This window comes from Porites lutea, chromosome 10, assembly GCF_958299795.1.
Source record: "Porites lutea chromosome 10, jaPorLute2.1, whole genome shotgun sequence".
NCBI classification, from domain to species: domain Eukaryota; kingdom Metazoa; phylum Cnidaria; class Anthozoa; order Scleractinia; family Poritidae; genus Porites; species Porites lutea.
Window position 1 is genome coordinate 26,125,408 of NC_133210.1, and position 19,246 is coordinate 26,144,653.

At 39.6% G+C, this 19,246-nt stretch overlaps 2 protein-coding genes across 2 annotated transcripts; one reads left to right on the plus strand and one right to left on the minus strand.

The window, feature by feature from the left end:
• Positions 1–788: 788 nt before the first annotated feature.
• LOC140950817 (clathrin heavy chain linker domain-containing protein 1-like) lies at positions 789–4,362 on the minus strand. The gene is made up of 2 exons (XM_073400038.1): positions 3,432–4,362; positions 789–2,115 (listed from the first exon to the last, which is right to left on the minus strand). The coding sequence occupies exons 1-2, from the start codon at positions 4,242–4,244 to the stop codon at positions 1,054–1,056; spliced, it is 1,875 nt and encodes a 624-aa protein (XP_073256139.1). The 5' UTR covers positions 4,245–4,362; the 3' UTR covers positions 789–1,053.
• A 143-nt stretch (positions 4,363–4,505) lies between these two features.
• On the plus strand, positions 4,506–15,668 carry LOC140951005 (bifunctional arginine demethylase and lysyl-hydroxylase PSR-like). Its single transcript, XM_073400224.1, has 7 exons — positions 4,506–4,827; positions 8,330–8,584; positions 9,138–9,274; positions 10,055–10,187; positions 11,415–11,450; positions 11,921–12,014; positions 15,533–15,668. The coding sequence occupies exons 1-7, from the start codon at positions 4,507–4,509 to the stop codon at positions 15,622–15,624; spliced, it is 1,068 nt and encodes a 355-aa protein (XP_073256325.1). The 5' UTR covers position 4,506; the 3' UTR covers positions 15,625–15,668.
• The last annotated feature ends 3,578 nt before the right edge of the window (positions 15,669–19,246 follow it).

Consider the following 19,246-nt stretch of genomic DNA (forward strand, 5'->3'; position numbering starts at 1 on the left):
AATTTCGACGGACAGTTTTAAGACGGGATTATCCGTTCCAGATAGCCTCTCTACAGCGGCCCCCTCCCCTCAGAAAAAATCGGAGAAGGGGTGTCTGTAGGGAGGGCGCAGCTGTACACAGGCTAATCTCCGACGGATAATCCATTTCTAGCTCTAGCGTGAAAACGGCCAATAACAAAATTCCCGTGTTCAGTGTTTTTAATGATAGGGAAAGACTGAACGGAACTACTGTCTGCCGTTGCCTTGTCCGTAGGCCTCATTATTCCGCGCGGCTAATGTGTTTCGGGTCACGTGGTCCGAATGAATTTGCCACCGAAATGCCTTAACCAAGATAACGTGCATGGGAAGACACCGTAGAGGGACAAGGCATGACAATGTCTACTGTAGCGTCAGAGAAAAACAAGGAAATGCTGTTTATCGGGAACGTGTTTTACAAACAGTGACGTCTCCGCGTGTTGTTTCACTAGTGTTTTGAGGGCATGACATCCTGAAAATCGCAAATATTAATCCCCAGTAAGAAGCCACACTTTCACTATGGAAAAAATTAGCTTCCCGAGAGAGTGGCGCAAATGGAGCCTACGTCGCTTCGCCTAACGTGCGTAGGGAGTCACACTAGCCGGGAAATAAAAAACGCAACCATAAGTGAGTTTAGTACCTCCCTTAAAAGTAGCAGATCTAGGGAACAATTTCTTTTACGGTTAACTGTTTTTTGCCCTTTTTACGGCTAACGGTTAAAATTTTTCAATTTTTACGGCTATCGACTAAATTTTTGGCCGTTTTACGCCTATCGGTTAACCCCATTGAGACCCTCAAACAAGTGCATGAGTAAATTATTATTGTAGCTAATATTTCATGAATTTAGGGAGGGGTGTTTTTCCTTGAAAAAAATCACTGTTTTCAGACAGTTATATTTCATTCAGAAGAGAGAATTAAATCTCTAAAAAACTTAAATTTTCCTGAATTCAGTGTCTGCAATAATGGCATGTTTAACCAGTTTTTCCAGCAAAACCCGATAACTAAAACCATTTCGCTTATCACAAACTACAACTACTATTATGAAATATAATCCATACTAAAGGCAATAGAGGCTTTGTTCAATGCATCTCTGATTGTCAACATGGAAAGTATCTCAACACCAATTTCCAGTAACCCAGCTTCCTCACACATGTTGACAACCTGTAGCCACCTATCTGTGTTCATGTTGTCGCTCTTTGTTTCGTTAAACAAAGCATCCTTCATAACTGCTGACAAATCATGACTGTTAGTTTGCGAAAGATGCTTAAGCACATTCAAGAGCATCTTATGTTGATTGTCACCCAAAAAAGCCCCAACAACTGCTGCAAAGTTAAGAATGCCAATCTTCCTGCTCGAGCTTGGAGTGCTAAGCATAAGTTTTGCCAGCTCAGGGGAAGGATTTTCTAACAAAACAGCCCGATAGTCTTCTGTTGTAAACTTTGCATGTTCCTTTGCATAATTCAACATGATTGAGAATTTCTCCTGTCCACAAAGGCAAGCTACCACTCGATGATGAGCACCAATTCTAGTGTAAACAGTTTGAGCAAGGGGAAGACAAGTGCAGGTACAATGCGCTGTGCATTTACAATAATCACGAAATGCATCCCCAAGAGGGATGGAGTATGTCAGTTTCTCTTGAGCTAGCCAGTGGGTAGCTAAATCAAGACGTTCTTCATGAAGAGCGCAGCGAATACACTCAGAAGACATTGCTCCTGTCAGAGGTTGTGCTGCCGATGCTGTTGCCATAAGAGCATCGCAGAAAATCAACAAAGGAGACTGTTTGCCATCTACAGTCTCAGCCTGCTTAAACTTGATCATAGTTTCATAAGTTCGGAGAATTCCCATGGGAGAGTTAGCAGCATGCATTGCAGCCAGTTCAAACTGACCAAAATCAAACAGATCATTAAAGTGATCCACATATTCTATTAACCGCTCTGCCTCTTTCTTCTTTAAGGGATCATCCTCGTCAAAACTGACAAAGAACTGTAGTGCATCACTCTTCTTGCCATACTTGCTTTTGCCATAGTTTGCCAGTTCTCGGAATATGACATCTACAATGTGTAGGTCTTGGTCTGGATTATCAACCACTGACTTTGCTGCCTGTTTGTGAATAGCAAAATCAGACAAAAAAATCAGATTTAATGATTTAGTCCTACTGTAGTATAATGCACTAGTAACTTTACAATGGAATTACTGACAGATCTGTTGATGTCTGTGATTTGAATTCTTATGTCAAATTCTCCAAACTGTTTGACATTCAAGAAAACGCAAGGTAGTTTAAAAGGAGAATCTGGCAGTCTATTACAAGTAACTCAAGAGTTTTATTCCTCTTTCCAGGCAATCACCTTGTATATTACTAGTTAATCCTTCTTTGGCCTTTTGCCTGAAATCAGAATTTCTTGGTCTGGTATAATATTTAGGGTAGGCTTTTTACGGCACAGTAAAAAGCCCACCCACACCGAAATAATATTTACCAAGAACCCCCCCCCCCCCCCAATAGCTGTCATCCTCAACCGTTCAACTAAAAACAATCCAATGATCTTGGGTACCAGGCCTCACTTGTTCAAAAGGTGGCATTATCCAACTATCTAACGAAGTTGGTTTCCCTAGCACTAATTCAGTACTGGATAGTGATTTATCTGGTGGTACCTGAGCCATGACTGAATGTAGCAATGCATTTTAAAGAACAAAAAAATTCACAAGTAGGAGAGGAGACATTGGGCTTTATGATAATAAAGTAAAAATGTACCAGAAACTGTATTAGTAATTCCTAGATTTTACATTTTTTAAATTTCTCCAGATTATGGTGCAGTCATGACTCATAACAATTCCAAGTCTACCCATCACTGCCTCTTGCCCAACCCCCCATCACACCCAAGATCGTTTATATGGTGATTTGAATTCAAATTTCTTCCTTACATAGTAATTATTGATCCAGATTATGCCCCACATAAGATAATCCTGACTCTAGAATATGGGACATTTTTGCTTGTGGAATCCGGAATCAAGGAAAAGTTTAATTGTCAAATCAGGAATCCTGGTCTTTGGAATCTGGAATTCTGCAAATGATGGAATCCGGAATCCAAGTTCCACTGAAAAGGAAAAAATCTGGAATCCACAGGGTGGAACCAAATTCCAAAATTATCTTTGATTACCTTACATGCCAGGGTGACAGATTGTTTAGTGTGGACCTTAAGCCTTAAGAGTGATCAGCATCAAATTTCTCCTTGTAATATCAATGTTTTGTAAAACAGAGTGGTCATGAGAATTATGGACATGATCACACAAGATGAATTTGCTTGATATTTTATCAACTTCTCCCCACTACTTCTGCAGGAAATGAATAGGGGCAACAAATGAGAATTCAAATTTTGACCTTAGGGTTTAAATAAATGGTTAACACAAATTTTTCTTACCTCAACAGCTACCTTCAGAGTCCCACATCTTTCTTGTAGTTTCTCATGATAAGTGAACACTTCTCCTCGAGCATTTTCCTTTTTCACTAGCTGTTGCTTTAAGACCTGTTTCTGCCCTTTGTCTACAAACTTTGTTTTGGTCGCTTCCTTGAGTTCCTTAACTTGAGCTTCTAATCTAATGAGTGTCTTCCTTAAAGTTGTTAAATCAGTTAGGTCCTGAAGTGATAGTCCAGGAATTAAAAGACGCATCTCTTTCGCTACTGAATGCATCGATTTACTCTCTGCTGAAGCCAACCTCCTTGCCCTCTCTGCTCTAAGGGCATGAAGCTTTAGCCTAAGCTTTTTGTTGTGTTGTTGGAGCTTTTCAACTTTATCTTCCAACTCATCTCCTCTTAAAGCGAAGTTTCGTACGTTTGCTTTCTCTGACAGCAGAGCTTTTAACATTCCCTGTAGGTAGATAGTTTGACTTTGACCTCTTTCTAATGTCTCAATAAATTGTTCATATTCTGCTTTTATCTCTGACAAAAGAGACTTGTAGACAACAGCTTTGCTCTCTATCAGTTGATCAAAGGCATGTTTGTGCACCATAAAACGGTCTTGCTTGCTATATTCCGGCCGTAACGTAACCGTTTGCAGCTCATTAGTTAAACTTCTCTCTATTTCTTTAAGATCAGCACCAGGTAAGCCCTTGGAAAAAGCCGTTTTCTTTTCCCTAAAATCTCTTGCACTCAAAGGAGATTTTGTGCTTACATGTGATTTAGAGGAGCGGGGTGAATGGACTGAAATTGGACTGGCAGATCTTCTGGCCTGCATGATTAGCAACCGGGATCCGTCTCGGAAACCAAGTGTTTTTTTCAAAAACGACTTTTGACAGCTTCAAACCGCAACGTGTAAGTCAAAAAACTCCGCCATGTTTGTCTTTCAACACGGTTGCCACAGCTGGAATGTTAGTCGTCAAGCGAAAATAAAAGAACCAATTTGATTGGATAGAAATGAAAAATTGGCCAATCAGAATGCATCTTCTAGTTCTAAAGCAAATACATCATCTCATTTCATACACGTTTGCAGTTGAAACATGGCGGATTCTTCATCTTTTCCTGAGTTATCTTCACACGCCACTGAGGAAGAAAAAAACCTTTCTTTGAAGGAGAAGATAAACTTAATCGACAATGAGATTCGCCAATTGTACGAGTTTTGCCTCAAAGCTGGCTATACACAACCTCAAATTGAGGAATGTGCTCAACCCTTGCTAGCCATACAGAGCAGAGAAAAGCGCATCAAATGGTTTTGGCGACTGTGTTCTTTCGCTCTGTTCGTAGGATTTGTTGCCTTTTTGTTCGCCTATGATCCTACCTACCGCCAAATCTGTATTTATGGCAAGTTTGTGGCCATGAAGGTAAACAAAATGTTATTTTATATACAGAAGTTATTTTTGTTGTATTCGCCACCTGCAAATCTCCCATAATGCACCTTATTAGCCCCCCCAAATTTTCCATAAGCATTGTTTTCATTTTCTCTTGGGACGGCTGTAATACCCAGGAGAAATGAAAAACAAAGGTTATGCAAAATTTGGGGGGGGCAAATAAGGTGTATTTTGGGAGATTTGCAAGTGGTGAATTCATTCCTTCCCTAATGGCCTTCTCTTTCCTGTAAAAACCCTTGAAATATTAGGCCCCAACATCCACTTAAAAATTCTCCAGGCCGATCTCTATGTACTTCCTTACAGAATTAATTGAGAGAGTTAAATTGATAAAAGATCAATTAATAAATTCTGATAACCTTTTCTCTTGGTTATGAAGTGATATTGTCAGCAGAAAATTGAGTTTGGTCATAAAAATGGAATTTCTGTAGAACATAAGACCAGATTTTCTAACACTACACTGCAGACACATGAAACAATATATGTTTATCGGTGCATTTTTTGAGCACTTTGTAGGAAAAACAACCATTTTGCATAAGCATAAATTTTGCATTCTTTTTTACATTTTTCAAGGGTTACAGATGTAATAATATTTACACCAAAGAAAATTTCTAATGGGGGCCCGAGAAAATTAATGTCAAACTTAACAAAATGACAGCTTGCAAATGAAATTTTCAGAATTTACCTGTGTTTTCACAATTCTTGTGAAATTTGACATTCATTTTCTTGGGCTCCTATAGGAAATCTTCTCTGGTGTTATTACAGATAACTAATTACATCTCTAACCCTTGAAAAATGTAAAAAAGAATGCAAAATTCCTTACATTATTCTGGTACAAGGTTTTTGTCCACTGAAAATTAAAATTTCTCAATTTCCTGGTTGATTCTGTCTTAATACTCTGGTTTTTGCAGCAATTTTAGGCACTTTTCACTTAGCCTACATAACAGTCACTTAAGGTGATTCCATAGTAAAAGAACCTAACATAGATTGTAGCTAAAACTTGGTGCACTGATGTAACAAGTCAAGAAGATGATAAAAAAGTAATAAAAAGTGGGGGTCACCGTGCTCGTTTTGACGTCACAATGCTGACAAATACGGCTATTTAGGACCCTTTTACAAAAACCGCGGGCAGCCCAAAACTAGACAAAAAGGAGAGAGTTTTTCGATGATGCATGTGGCATCACACAGAAATTGACTTTAATGTATTGTTTATCCACTTACGTACCAGAAAAATGCCTTTTAATGTCCTTGTTTTTACTTTACGCTCCAAAGTAGAATTAAATTGGACGCGTGCTTTTTGACCCGTGATGGCTCAATCCGTACAATTTAGTAAAATTGCCAAAAAACTGAACATAGATTTGTGCCAGTTTTTTTCTCATCGAAAGGAAGCACTGTCCTTATTAAAATCATGAAATAAAAAATGGGGGTCACCGTACTCGTTTTTGCGGTAGAGCTGCAGAAAGTGCGCACCAAACGCATTTTCTCCAATTTTTGAGAGAGGACTGGGGCGAGTTTCAAACTAGAATGTATGTGAAAGGGGGAAGAAGGTATTAAAAAATCTGTTTTTAAAGAATTTACATCGAGATATATACACTTAGGACACAATGTGATAAAGAAAGTGTTTAAATGAACATCAAAGTAAGTAAGCACAAGTTAAACATCCACTATCGAGGTTCTCCGAGAGGAGGTCGAACTCAGCAACACGCGTACTGCTTACGTTATGCACACTCTCAACACATTGAGTCTCACCTCGGCAAGAAACAACAGCAAGCAAAAATTCCAACAGCGTTTCTCTTCAGTCAACTTCATTTTAATAATATTACTTCACATGCTCTTTTTTACGGTGGCCATCTTGTTATGCGCAGTAAGAGATGCGCAGTGCAAAACTAGGGAATCACCTTAATGAGCCAAGCAAGGCAAATGCAGCATTTTGCGCAAAGTGCAAGGCGAAGGAAGGAGAAAAATAAAGTGCCTGTTACCAGTCCATTGTACTGGTTCCTCCACCTACCTACGCCTACAAACATTGACTGATGGGGAAAATTGTCTCCTTTCTGGCTACCAGAAACCACAGGAAATAATTACAGTCAAAACCTGTTAATTCAGACACTGAGGGGGCCATAAAACGTGTCTGTATTAATAATAATAATAATAATAATATTTAATAACAGGTTTAACAGGTTGTCCGTATTAAGCCGGTTAAATTCAGTGAAATTGTAAGGGATAGGAACAAGAAAAACTGTCTGTAATACGAGGTGTCCGTATTAAGTGTGTGTCTGTAAAGCAGGGTTTCGCTGTACTATTAGTGCATGAAACACCTCTAAAATTAATGTGACACTCAGTGCAGCAAAAATAAGATTTACTCAGTCAAAGTTGAAATATTAAACACAGTGGCAAGAAAGAAAAGAGGGGAAACCTGTTGTTCAAACAAACTCTAAGGTCACGCTTCACATTATCCCAAGCTTATGAGTCGTGTTTGGCCTGTCAACACTTTACTTCAAAAAGTTGGTAAATCAGGCTTTTTCCAAACCCAGTTAGAAGCAATTCAAAAACATCTTTTCTCTTCAGCAATAAATGTAAACATTTCTTTTGTTTTTCCTTTATATTTGGAATGTTTGGAAATAAACGAAGAACTTCTCTAACAGCATCGTCAAAAGAACATGACTTGCATGCATGACAGCCACTTTGCTTGAGACAAACATGCCAGAATTTTGCCAGAAAAACGTGTTATCAGGAAATATTGACCAATTAGAACACGATGTTCATGTAGTGAATGAGGGAAGAGCCGGAACAATGGACTGGTGACAGAGGCTTTATTTTTTCTCCTCCCATCGCCTCGTGCTTTGCACTTCTTTTGCGTTTGCCTTGCTTGGCTCATTAGAGCACCTGTTACACAGGCTACTTTTCACCATTAGCAAAGAGTTCTTTTTCGTTTTCAATTTTACATAAAACATAACTGTTTGATCAGGTCCACATTCATCCATACAATAAATATCTGGCACTGGGTCAATAATTATAATGGGTGCAGGTTGGGAGGGGCCAAGGAGGTGATGTTTGTGAAGGGTCATAGGGGGGCGGGGGGGCAGTTGCAATGAGAAAAGTCCCCATATTGTAGATCTGCAAATAGTTAAAATAGGTTTAAAATAAGCAGCGTGTGACCACCAATAATTATGTGCAATCTTCCAAAAAGCCTTGGGGACTAAAAGTTGAGGGTGAATTTTTGCTATACAACTACCATACAAAAGAGCTGTAGTATTGCAGAGTAAGGAGTTTAAGTAATGATAATAACAGCGATTACCTTTTTGCTCCTTTCAATCAACTAACTTAGTGGAGTTTCAGTTTTGAAGAGGAAAATTCTGATTGTTTGAAGAATATAAGATCAATATCCACACTGAAGTCATCATTTTGATGTTCTTGTTGTTAGGTGACTCTAGACTGACTCAGAGTACTTAGTTTTCTGATTTTTGTCCTTAATTTTTAGGCTCTTCCTTATTGGGATTGGACTGTTATTTATGACAAGGAATGTCTCATTGACAATCCCTACAAGATTCAAGACGGACTGACTGAAGAAGATTGCAATGCTTGCCAACAACTTAAAGGAGTAAAGAGAATTGCTAACGCTAGTCAGAGTGAAATAGCAGAAAGCTTTCTCTTCAACCAAATACCTGTTATTGTCACTGATGCTGTTGAAGGATGGGATGCGTTGGAAAAGTTTGATCTCAATTACTTAGCAGAGGTACCTAGGGCCATTCCATTTAATAACCAACCGCTCCCCATGGGTGACAGTTTCTGAGGGGGCTGTGGAAGTTATTTTCAAGGGGGGTGGCTGTGTCGACGCCCTCGATCTTAAGATTATTTCTGAGGGGTATGAGATTTTTTTGGAAGCGGGGGGGGATGGGTTATATCTGATGTGGGGACTGTTGTTTTCTTCTAAGAGGGTAAAAGTCAACTTACCTTACATATAGGGGGATGACTATAAAAATGGAATTTTACCCCATCTTTGTGTTAGGCTTCTTATAAACAGTGTGTTTGCTCTTGCAAGATTCATCCTATTGTAAATTTTATCTGGATCAAGGTTTTCTCTCAGTTTTCAGTTTAAGTTGTCCAAAGAGAACCTCATCTCTCTCTCTCACACACAAACATGAACACTACTTCCTTTGCATTCTGATCAGATGATTAACAACTACTGAATGTTTTGCTGATTACAAAGGGGTTAATTTATAATCTAAAAAAATGCATGTTGCAGTTGGTTTTTAACAAAGTGATTAACAAGCCTTATTTTTTCCCAGTTGTATGAGAAAAATGAAGTGTTAGCAGATCGTTCTGATGGATGTCAATTTCAGAGCACAGTACTGGAGTATGAGGACCCCCATCAACTGCTGTCAGCTTATAAGAGTGGGGAACTGACAAAATTCCAAGCATTTTGGTACGTCATAGGGAATGAGGAGCAATAAAAAATCTTAACCACTACAGGTGTAGAACTGTAGATAGCCTGTTGAGATGAAAATGGAAGCCTGGGCAATGACATGAATGAACACTAAACATAAAGATAACCTTGGCAATTCTATAAGTTGGAACCCCTAGCTAGTAGTAGGGGGCGGGGGAAGACAGGGGGTGTAAACCTTCCACCTCCCATACCTTGCATTCTCATCTCCCGCTCTTTTTTTGGCCCTTTTATTTTGAAATACTTAGTATCCTTGTGAATTTTCCCCCTATTTCTCCTGCTCCACACCCTTTTAAAACTCCCTCCTCTCGCCTTTTCCTCTTCAACCTCCTGTACTCCTCCAGCACCTTATTCTCATGGGCTCCCACCCCCTGTCCTCCCGCATTGGTAAGTAAAGGTAAAAAAAATATATATATATTTAGCGAATTCTTTAAAATACAGTCAAACCCTTAATACAGACATTGAAGGGGCCATGGAAAGTGTCCATAATATTGGGGGAGGCATTCGTATTAAGCTGGTGTCTGTAAAGTGGGGTTCAACTGTATGACATTGGGTGGGTGACAGAGGTGGCAGTGACAAGAAGTTGCAATGATATTTTTACAGGAGAAAGATATTTACGAGAATATTAAAGAGCCACTTGAATGGCATGTGGAACGTAGTACCGAGACAGAAATGAAAGCTGCAAAACCCATGATGTGCTACCTGAAATGACTCCAACCTTCTTTTGTTAAATATGTGTGCTCCTACTTCATATCTTAACAGGGAAAACTGTGATAAAGATGCCGCCAAAGTGTTACGTAAATATTACAAGCGCCCCTATTTTCTTCCACCCATGGCAGAGGCAGTAGAAGGAAACTGGTTTATAGTCTCCTCAGCTCAAAACATGACACTGCATGTGAGCTCATTGTTTTGCAAATAACCATTGTTTTAATTAGCATATTCATTAACTATGAAATAGAGGCAGCGTGGTCAAGTGGTCAGCCTGTTGGACTCGCAATCCGGTGATCCCAGGTTTTTGTCCAGCTCTGGCCACTTGCTGGATTTGTTCTCGGTCGTCCTGAGTTCAAAGTCCTCGGCCACTCTGGTAAATAGCTAACTACAACCCTGGTCAAAACTCTTGGGACACTAACGCAATAGCTTGGCAAATTGAGGCATCTTCCCTCCCCCCTTCCCCCTCAGTGCAGTGTTGACGTTATGTATTCAAGTTATAATTCAATACAATCAACACTGCTTGGGGGAGAGAGGGACAGCAGAAATAGCCCCTTATAACAACATCCCCAAGCTTTTTTAAGAGGTAGAATATGAGTTAATTTAGTAAAATGCGTCTTTGTGCCTAATTTCCTCAAGTGTCCCAAGACGTTTTGACCAGTGTTGTAGTTACCTAATCCTGTTATGTTGTATTTGAATTATTTGTTTCTAAGTATTTGAGTGGAGTGCCTGTAAACTAGCTGCATATGCTAAGTGCACTTTCCACTATAAACAAGCCTTTTAATATGACAATAATATAAATATTTTTCTTCAGTAATTTTTTGAGTGACATCTGATTGAAACCCAAGGCTGTGCTCTGAGAAAAATTGTGGGGAGCCCAGTGCTCTGAACCTGTAAAATTTAGGGTGCTCAGCCATATGACAAGAGAACATAGAAAGAACTAATATTTCCTACTCACTCAGGAGCAAAAGTAAAGCATCAGGGACCTCTGGTCACTGCTTAGATTGCAGCTCTGGAAAGAAATAACCCATTCACCCCAATTTTTAATCATGTTTAAATGCTGTTTAGTTAAATGTGGTTTAAATTTGTTTTCTTTATAAACGCTACCAACTGCACGTTTTTTGATTGGAAATTTAGTGCAGTTGCATGATGTGTTTAAGTTCATTTTATTTCTTTGTGTTGTTCTTGTTGTTTTTTCGTTTCCCTTTTTAAAAGCTACATGTAGTTCCATTAAACAGGTTAAGTTGGTGTGAGTGGGGCATAATACCAGCTGATTAAAAGTTGTGTTTTGTTTAGGATACCTTTAGATTTATCTCTTTTACATGTTTAATTTCTATATATTCTTGTAATTTAGTGAATTATTTCCCTTATTACTTCCTATTGGTCATTACATGATTCTTTTTTCTCTCCTCAGGTTCACTGGGAAAGTACAGCCACCTGGATAGCCCAGGTATGTTTGTGTACATGGCAAGGGAATTCAGAGGGTTAGCTCAGTTTTTTATAGTGCTGGGCTCAGTTCCTCAAAAGATGGTTAAGTTGAAGGCACAATTACACCAATAATTAATTGTAAGCAAGATTTTCTTGCCTAAGAACATGAAACCACAGCCTAAAAAATACTGTTGGGCCTTTACTCTGAGATACAGTAATAATAACACAAAATGTTACTCTTAGCAATACACAGGAAGGTAAAATACAAAGAAAGAGAACAAAATTATAATCCTAGAAATGAACTGAAAACTGTGCCCCAGACTAAACTTTTTTTGAAAGTTTTCTTTTGGTGACCTTAAATTATAAAATGGCTACCAGACTTATCATACTGGTGGCCAGGAAAAAGGACAATACATAAGATTACTTGAAGAGTTTTTGTTGTTAGGGCTGTGAAGCTAAATTATTTTTTTCTCCACATTTACTTTTAACTAGATCAAAGGGACTGGTAGGTTCATATTAACACCAGATGAGATTTGCAAGAATTTGTGCCACAAGGTTGCAGTCAACCTGGATCCTGGAGAAGTTTGTAAGTTGAAATAATTTTGAATGCTATTATAACCTTATTTATTCTTGTCCTTAATTTACTTATATTGTCTTAGGCAGCAGAGATAGTCTATTGTAGCCGTAAATCACTGACCGTCCTTTCTCTGCTCAAGTGTTGCCCAAAATTATTATATTTTTTCTTACTCCAGTAATTTTTCTTTGCAATTTAGCTTTTTCAGTTCTCCTTCCTCTTCAAAACCTATTGTTTAAAAATTTCTGGAGTGAAATCGCCCGAGTTTGTAGTCATAAAATTCTCCCAGGGAGGGGAGGGGACGGTAGGGGGTACTCCCTATAAAGGCCTGTACAGCTCTGCCCGAAAGAGGTACCTTTCTCTGCTGTCAAGTACAATAGCTATTATGATGGTTGAGCTTGCAATCAAGGCACACAAATGAGGTCCAACACAGTGCCGTATCAGTGCTCCTAGCTCACCTTTTTTGGTGACCTAGCATTATAAACTGGTCACCAGACAGAAAATATTCACAGCTCGCGTAAAGTTTTCTTGCCTTACATACCATTCCACAGAGATGTAAACTAAAGCCACCGAAAAAAGCCTATACCCGGTAATCAATTTATCTCGGAACATAATACATATGACTTACACGAGCCATATTTTCCTAGAGGTGTTTTGAAAACGAATGAACACTGTAAATGTGATGGGCAAAAACATTATGATATGAATGAACCATAGGGTTCTAATATTGATTAATTTAAGGGTAAATTATTGTGCATTGGGCTATTGCATTATCGATATTAAATTTTAATATCCGTACCCCCCACCCCACACCGATTGAGGACTTACCTTTTGTTCTTACCCCTGAAGATTGGCTAAAATTGCATTCACCCCAGAAGACTTCCATAAAATATGGGCTTACCCATGAAGAAAATGGGTCCTAACCCGGAAGAATATGGGTTTACCCCTGAAGAATTTTGTGAAAATTAAAGCTTAACCCCCAAAGAATTCCATTTTTTTTACTCTACCCCTAAAAAAATCCTTAATTTTTAATAACTTACCTGTGGAGAATTCCATGGTTCCTCAACCGGGGCAAGGTGTAGTGGGACAGTTTATGCTGTCATATATGAAGAAGATAATAATAGAAACCGGTCTGAACCGCTCCGGGGAATAACACATGCGTAGCTTCTGTACCAGAATAGATTAGTCTGTCTCGCAATGATTAAAGTGTTGTGTTCTCAGTTCTACTCGTATCAAATCCTTCTACAGAAGGGCATGGCGCGGGGGCGGTGGGGGGGGGGGGAGTGCGTATATGAAATGCGATAGCCCAGTGACATAAATCGCCTGAAAAGAGAGTTTGTGCACATATGATCAGAAGTAAACAAGGGCACATACTGCGTTTACAGTGCGTTTCGTTCAGTCTTTTAAATATCCAAGGACTGTGAATAGTGTTTTGGTATTGTTTAGCTGGCACAAAAGTTCGGAGAAGTTCTAAAGCGGCATAATTTTCTGCCATGGAGAAAAGTTAGTCACGGCTGAGACAAACAGCGAACTCGAGCGAATTTTCAACTCATATTAGTGTCACAGTAAAAAATCTGTTATTGATCGTTTCATCTATTTACATTGATTAAAGTGCGTGCCGATAAAATCAACAATAGACCGGCGAAATTTCTCATTTTATTAAAGCACTGAGGTTACGACAACTTCGAGTTAAACTGATTTCACGGGTTGTCAGAGTCTAGCAATTCCTCTTTCCCAGGTGATCGCCGACTCATTTCGCGTCAATATTCAGGAACGCTCGATCTCTTTATGCGTTCATTGCCTTTCGCCCGACATGTTTTGCACGGCGTTTAGTCATGCGAAACCTCCGCGAAACATCCACGCAGCGCGCGAGGTAACTTTATCCCGATTCTAAAAATAACTCGAGGCAAATTACCTATGGAATAGGGTGTGTATGGGAGATGCCTTTTCCGTCTCCTTTATCCTCTCTTGTATTCACAGTATTCACACAACTTGCCACAATCTTATTTGTTGCAAGATTTTTTCTAACTTAAAGGAATAAACTCCTTTGCATTTAGAGACGAATTACCTATGGAACAGGGTGTGTATGGGGGATGCCTTCTCTGTCCCCTTTATACTCTCTTGTGTGAATACTGTTGGACACGTCTACGCGGCAGTCACGCCATACACGCGAGTTTCGTCACTTGCTGCAAAACAAGGTTGCCTTGGGCAGGGAAAACGCGCAACATGTACAGATTTTGTTGCAAAATTACAGAGTAGAACTACTCCCTAATTTCTCCAACAACTTTTTGCAACTCGCAGCGACCTTAATTGCTGCAAGACGGGGTCGAGTAGTTGGTGGTAAAACGCGTAACATCGCTCTTCAACCCATTTTACAGTAGCCTGCAGATCAGGTGTTAATTTCAGACAAGCGAAGACAAGCGCGAAGCGAGCGAGGAGTGCCTTCCCCCGTCGCGCATGTCTCGTGTCTCGCGCTGCTCGCTCCCTTCTCGCTTGCTTTAGCTCACCTGAAAAACGCGAAAAAATAACGCCTCTTTTGCAGGCTAGTTTTGCAGCAATGGTACAAAACAAGTTGCCCGTTTCTGTTGCTCCTCTTTCCAAGAGTGACCATCATCAACTTTCTCCCAACAATATCATTGGATAGTTAAGAGAGAGGTTATGAGAATTACCGTATTTATTCGAATAAGCGCCCAACCTCGAATTAGCGCCCACCTCGAATAAGCGCCCATCCTAAAGGCCGAAAAAGGTAATAAGCGCCCACTATCAAGGTCCAAAAATTTAATGAGCACCCAGGGCGGTTAATCGAATAAATACGGTAACAAAATTTTTTTCAAAGACATGATTCGTACAATCTTAAAGAGGTCTTGAAATTTACTAGTCGTGTTGAAAAGTCCAATCCTTGTATTCAGTTGAGGTCGTTGAAAAGTACTTGATTTCTTTATTAGGTCTTGAAAAGTCCTTGAAATTTACAACCTTTGGCTTGTCTACGCCAGACACTTTTTTCTGTCAAACTAATTAGATTATTTTGCCGAGGAAAGTTTGGCTCATCCTCGGTGTAAGGACCTGTCAAGCTCACAGAGTTCAGTTGTGCATGAACAATATTTTATTTCTGTTTCTTTAATTCAAATGCTATGTCTGTACCTCAGATGCAATTGCATGTCATACCCAGTCATTTTGCAAAGTCTTGTTGCAGAAAGTAGTGTAAAATTATGTGATGAACGATGTCCGAAGAAGTAAAAATCGTAAATGACTCCATGGCGTGTCTAAGCCAATAGGGTGATCCAAGGGGGTTAAAGAATGCTGATTTATCGAATAAATCTTAGTCCTTGAACACTGTAATTTGTCCTTGAAATATCCTTGAAACCACTTGAAGTTGTTTGTCTGAAGTTGTACGAACCAAAATGCCTTGATCTTTATCAATTTATCTCCTCTTCTATTCTCTAAGGAAAGATATGGAAATCAGTCTGAAGGATTTGTATGTGAATATTGGGCTTAGAGGGTTAATTGCAATATCAACTGCTTTTTTGCAGTGACCGTGATGAACACTATGTGGAATGTACAGTACAGACCCATTGGTAATGAGCCTGTCATCTCCTTTGGCTCAGGAGTCACTTGGGACTGATAATCAAATGACGCTCAATAAAGCGTATAGAGTTAAATCAAGAATTGTGTGTGTTATAGACGATTTGATCATTATACGTTTCTGGGAAACTGCCCACCTACCCCTCCCTTAAACCAACATTAACACTTACTTCTCACTTAGGGCAAAATGTTGGCTTAGGGGAGGGGCAGGTGGGCAGTTTCCCAGAAACTTATAATGATCCGTTTCTGGGAAACTGCCAACCTACCCCTCCCCTAACCCAACGTAACACTTGATTCTCACTTAGGGCGAAATGTTGGCTTAGGGGAGGGGTAGGTGGGCAGTTTCCCAGAAACTTATAATGATCCGTTTCTGGGAAACTGCCCACCTACCCCTCCCCTAACCCGACGTAACACTTACTTCTCACTTGCGGCAAAATGTTGGTTTAGGGGGCCCAAATCAGGTCATATTTTGTGGCTTTAATAATGCTCCCTACGGTGTAAATTGACACTTGAAAGAAGTCCCACTTCAACCCGACCTAATCTGAAATACCAACGTCTCCTCAGTCTCACTCACTGACCAATCAGGAACAAAGAAAAGGGCAACCTCGTTTCTAGAGTAGGAGAAAATCTTGGAATGAGATTGAGAAGAACACTGGTAACATTAAACTCGCTACTTTTTTCCTACCAAAAGAGCGCATTCTTTTGGAGCTAAATAACCGCGGGGCATTTTTGAATCGCTCAATGAAAATTACCGTGTTTCTCGGCTGAGAAGAGGGGCGCTTAATCGAGGGGTGGGGGGTATTACTTCCAACGAATAGAGTGTTTTCACATGACGTCACGACGACCATATTGGTGTTCTAAAACAATAAAACGGCGGCCATGTTGGTGTTTCAAACCAATCCTGTGGGATTTGAACTCTTTTCTTATGAAAACACTTTCTTTTGTTCCAATAAATTTGCATAGATGCTGGCCACGTGAGTGAAAACGCTCTGTTGTAATCATGTTTTGGTTAAAACTACAGTATTATCCACGTAAACGTTAAGTCGATGTCAGTGTCTTTCGTTTGTGAAAACAGTGGTTGGTAATCAAGCGTACTATATTAGGGACTGGTCAAAAAGTATGGGGGTGGGTCATGAGGTTTTGAGCCTTGTGCAACGGGTGGGTCGTGCAATCTTCAGCTACCCTTAAGGGGTGGGTCACCCTATTTTATTACATAGATAGGCACTAACTACTAATGAGACAGTTGACCACACTTGTTACATAAATCACAGCCAGCTGGAATTATTACTAAAATACTCACAAACCTGTTGTGTGAGAAAATGCAAGGGGTGACAGGCCGCACATCCATACCGCCGTGAAACCCTTTGTTAACCTTTTTTGGCTCTAACGAGCATGCGCTTTAATGATTTTCCTTTCTTGTAAGGAATTGATAGGTGGTTCTTTAAAAATTTATTGAAGTTATGGTTTGTTTTGAATAAGATTCCACTTTTTCATTCAACTTCCTTTATAGTAGACACTGAGGGTTGGTATTGTGTCACGAATGGCAATATCTCTTTTTCCTCCTTGTTGTTTTGTTTTAGGAGTTTAGATTCCCTTTTTGTGAATTTTATTTCTGATAGTAGGTTTTCTATAAAAGTTTGTGGGTAACCTTTGTCAAGGCGTTTTTTGGGGGGGAAATTTGAATTGGATTATTAAGAGGAAACCAAACACCCATGTTTTGATACTAGGGGGTGGATTATGAAATTTACAACCTTGCTTTAGGGGTGGTTTAGTCATTTTTGTGCCGAAGGGAGGGGGTAGGGCATGTGTTTTTTATCAACCACATTTCCAAATGCTCCCCCCTATACTTTTTTACTAGTCCCTTACACACATGTATTGCTATGCATGTTTATAAAATATTGCTTATCTCATTATCATCATCAAATATCGATTATCTCATCAATAAAGTGGTGATAGAAACAGGTTTCTATTACCACTTGGGTAATATTCTCTCTATTTTTAGAGAGTCCAGTTCGTTCAGAAAAATATTGTGATCGATAATGTCGAAACCCTTCGTAAAGTCAGCATAGAAAATCCGTGCAGAGCAATTTCCTAAGTCCACTGCTTCGTGAATTGCTTGTTTGAGGTAAATCAGCGCATGGGTAGTAGAATGGTCATGGCGGGCATATTATCTTGGTTCCATATCACTGCTTAACTGTTCCAATAATCTTCTGTGTGAAAACGCCTCAAGTACCTTTGCTAAGCAACTGGTTAATGAGATAGGCCTCATGTCTGACGTAATATCCTGGGAACAGGCGTATAAATTAAAATAATAACAATAGATTTAAAGGGTGGGGAACAAATCCTTCTCTCAGTGACCGAGACAAACACCCTGTCGCAAGCTCTAAGATAGTAGCCTGCGTAGCTGGTGGGATCAGCGGGATTGCTGTAGCTTTTACGCCGCCAAAAATAGACCTTATTCACGGTTCACGCCATCTTTGCACGCGCTAAAAGACTGATGGGAAAAAAGCAACGTCACGTGGTTTCTCAGGGGGCAAACAAATGAGAAAAGCTGTCAATTAGAGAGATTAAGATTCACGTTTACCGCAAACGGCAAACGCCAGACTCAAGTTGAGAATTTCTAAGAATAGAAAATAAACAGACAAAAACAGTCCCGAACGATTCCTATGGTTAAAACTGGCATAAAACAACTTGTTTTTGTTTAGAGGCAATAAAGAGTAAACGGAAAATAAGGGGAAAACTTTGTCACGTGGTACAAATTCACGTCTGCCGTTTGGCGTAAACGTAAATCTTAATCTCTCTAATACAAGAAATCTCGGTCGAGTTTGTTTACTCTAGACAACAGAAAATAAAGAACTTTTCATTATAAAGACGATAATGACAAATTATGGGTAGAAGTAAACATCGTTACTTCTTTGGATGCTGTAGCAACCGTAGATGTCCTCTCAGCAAACAATAATGACGTAAATCTTGTCGAAACTCCAAATGTACCTTTTGCTAGTCTATTCAATCGTCGTCTTGTTTTGATAGCATAAACAAACTCGACCGCGGTTTCTTGCATTGGCAGCTTTTATCATTATTTTGTTTGCCCCCTGAAAAACCACGTGACATTGCTTTTTTCCCATCTTGCTTTTTTCCCATCAGTCCTTTAGCGCGTGCAAAGATCGCGGATTAAGAATATACCCCCAGCACAAGAATCCCGCCAGCTAAAGCAGGCTAACAAGATAGCAATGCAGAGACCCGTGAAAACGCAAGGAGCGAGAAGGCACTTTTTTACCGCCACCGCCCCATTCCCCAGATCGCGTGCGTCTTATATTGTTTTTTTATCAGGCTACCTGTTTCACGGAATATATAATAATTTTACTTACAGTATCAGGAGCCGTACTTATAATTTTACAGTATTTTTTTTAATTTTTTACAGTATTTATTGTTTTATTTACAGTATTTATTGGAACAGACACATGACTGTCCCCAGAAAAGGACCCTCCAGTGATTTTCGCACCAAACCATTTTTCGAATATATCTAGAAGTGAACATATCGTCTACATAGACGTGTTCACTGAACTGAGATCTTTGATGTTGACGGTATATATAAAACGCGTCCGTGTATACAAAAAGGGACTGATTTGAGTGAAAAAAAAACAGTTCCGTGCTGGTTTTTC

Coding starts and splice junctions, on each gene's coding strand:
- LOC140950817 (XM_073400038.1), bottom strand. CDS start 4,244: ATGCAGGCCAGAAGATCTGCCAGTCCAATTTCAGTCCATTCACCCCGC. Junction 2,116..3,431: donor CTCTGAAGGTAGCTGTTGAG/GTAAGAAAAATT, acceptor ATTCACAAACAG/GCAGCAAAGTCAGTGGTTGA.
- LOC140951005 (XM_073400224.1), top strand. CDS start 4,507: ATGGCGGATTCTTCATCTTTTCCTGAGTTATCTTCACACGCCACTGAG. Junction 4,828..8,329: donor GCAAGTTTGTGGCCATGAAG/GTAAACAAAATG, acceptor CTTAATTTTTAG/GCTCTTCCTTATTGGGATTG. Junction 10,188..11,414: donor CTCAAAACATGACACTGCAT/GTGAGCTCATTG, acceptor TTCTCTCCTCAG/GTTCACTGGGAAAGTACAGC.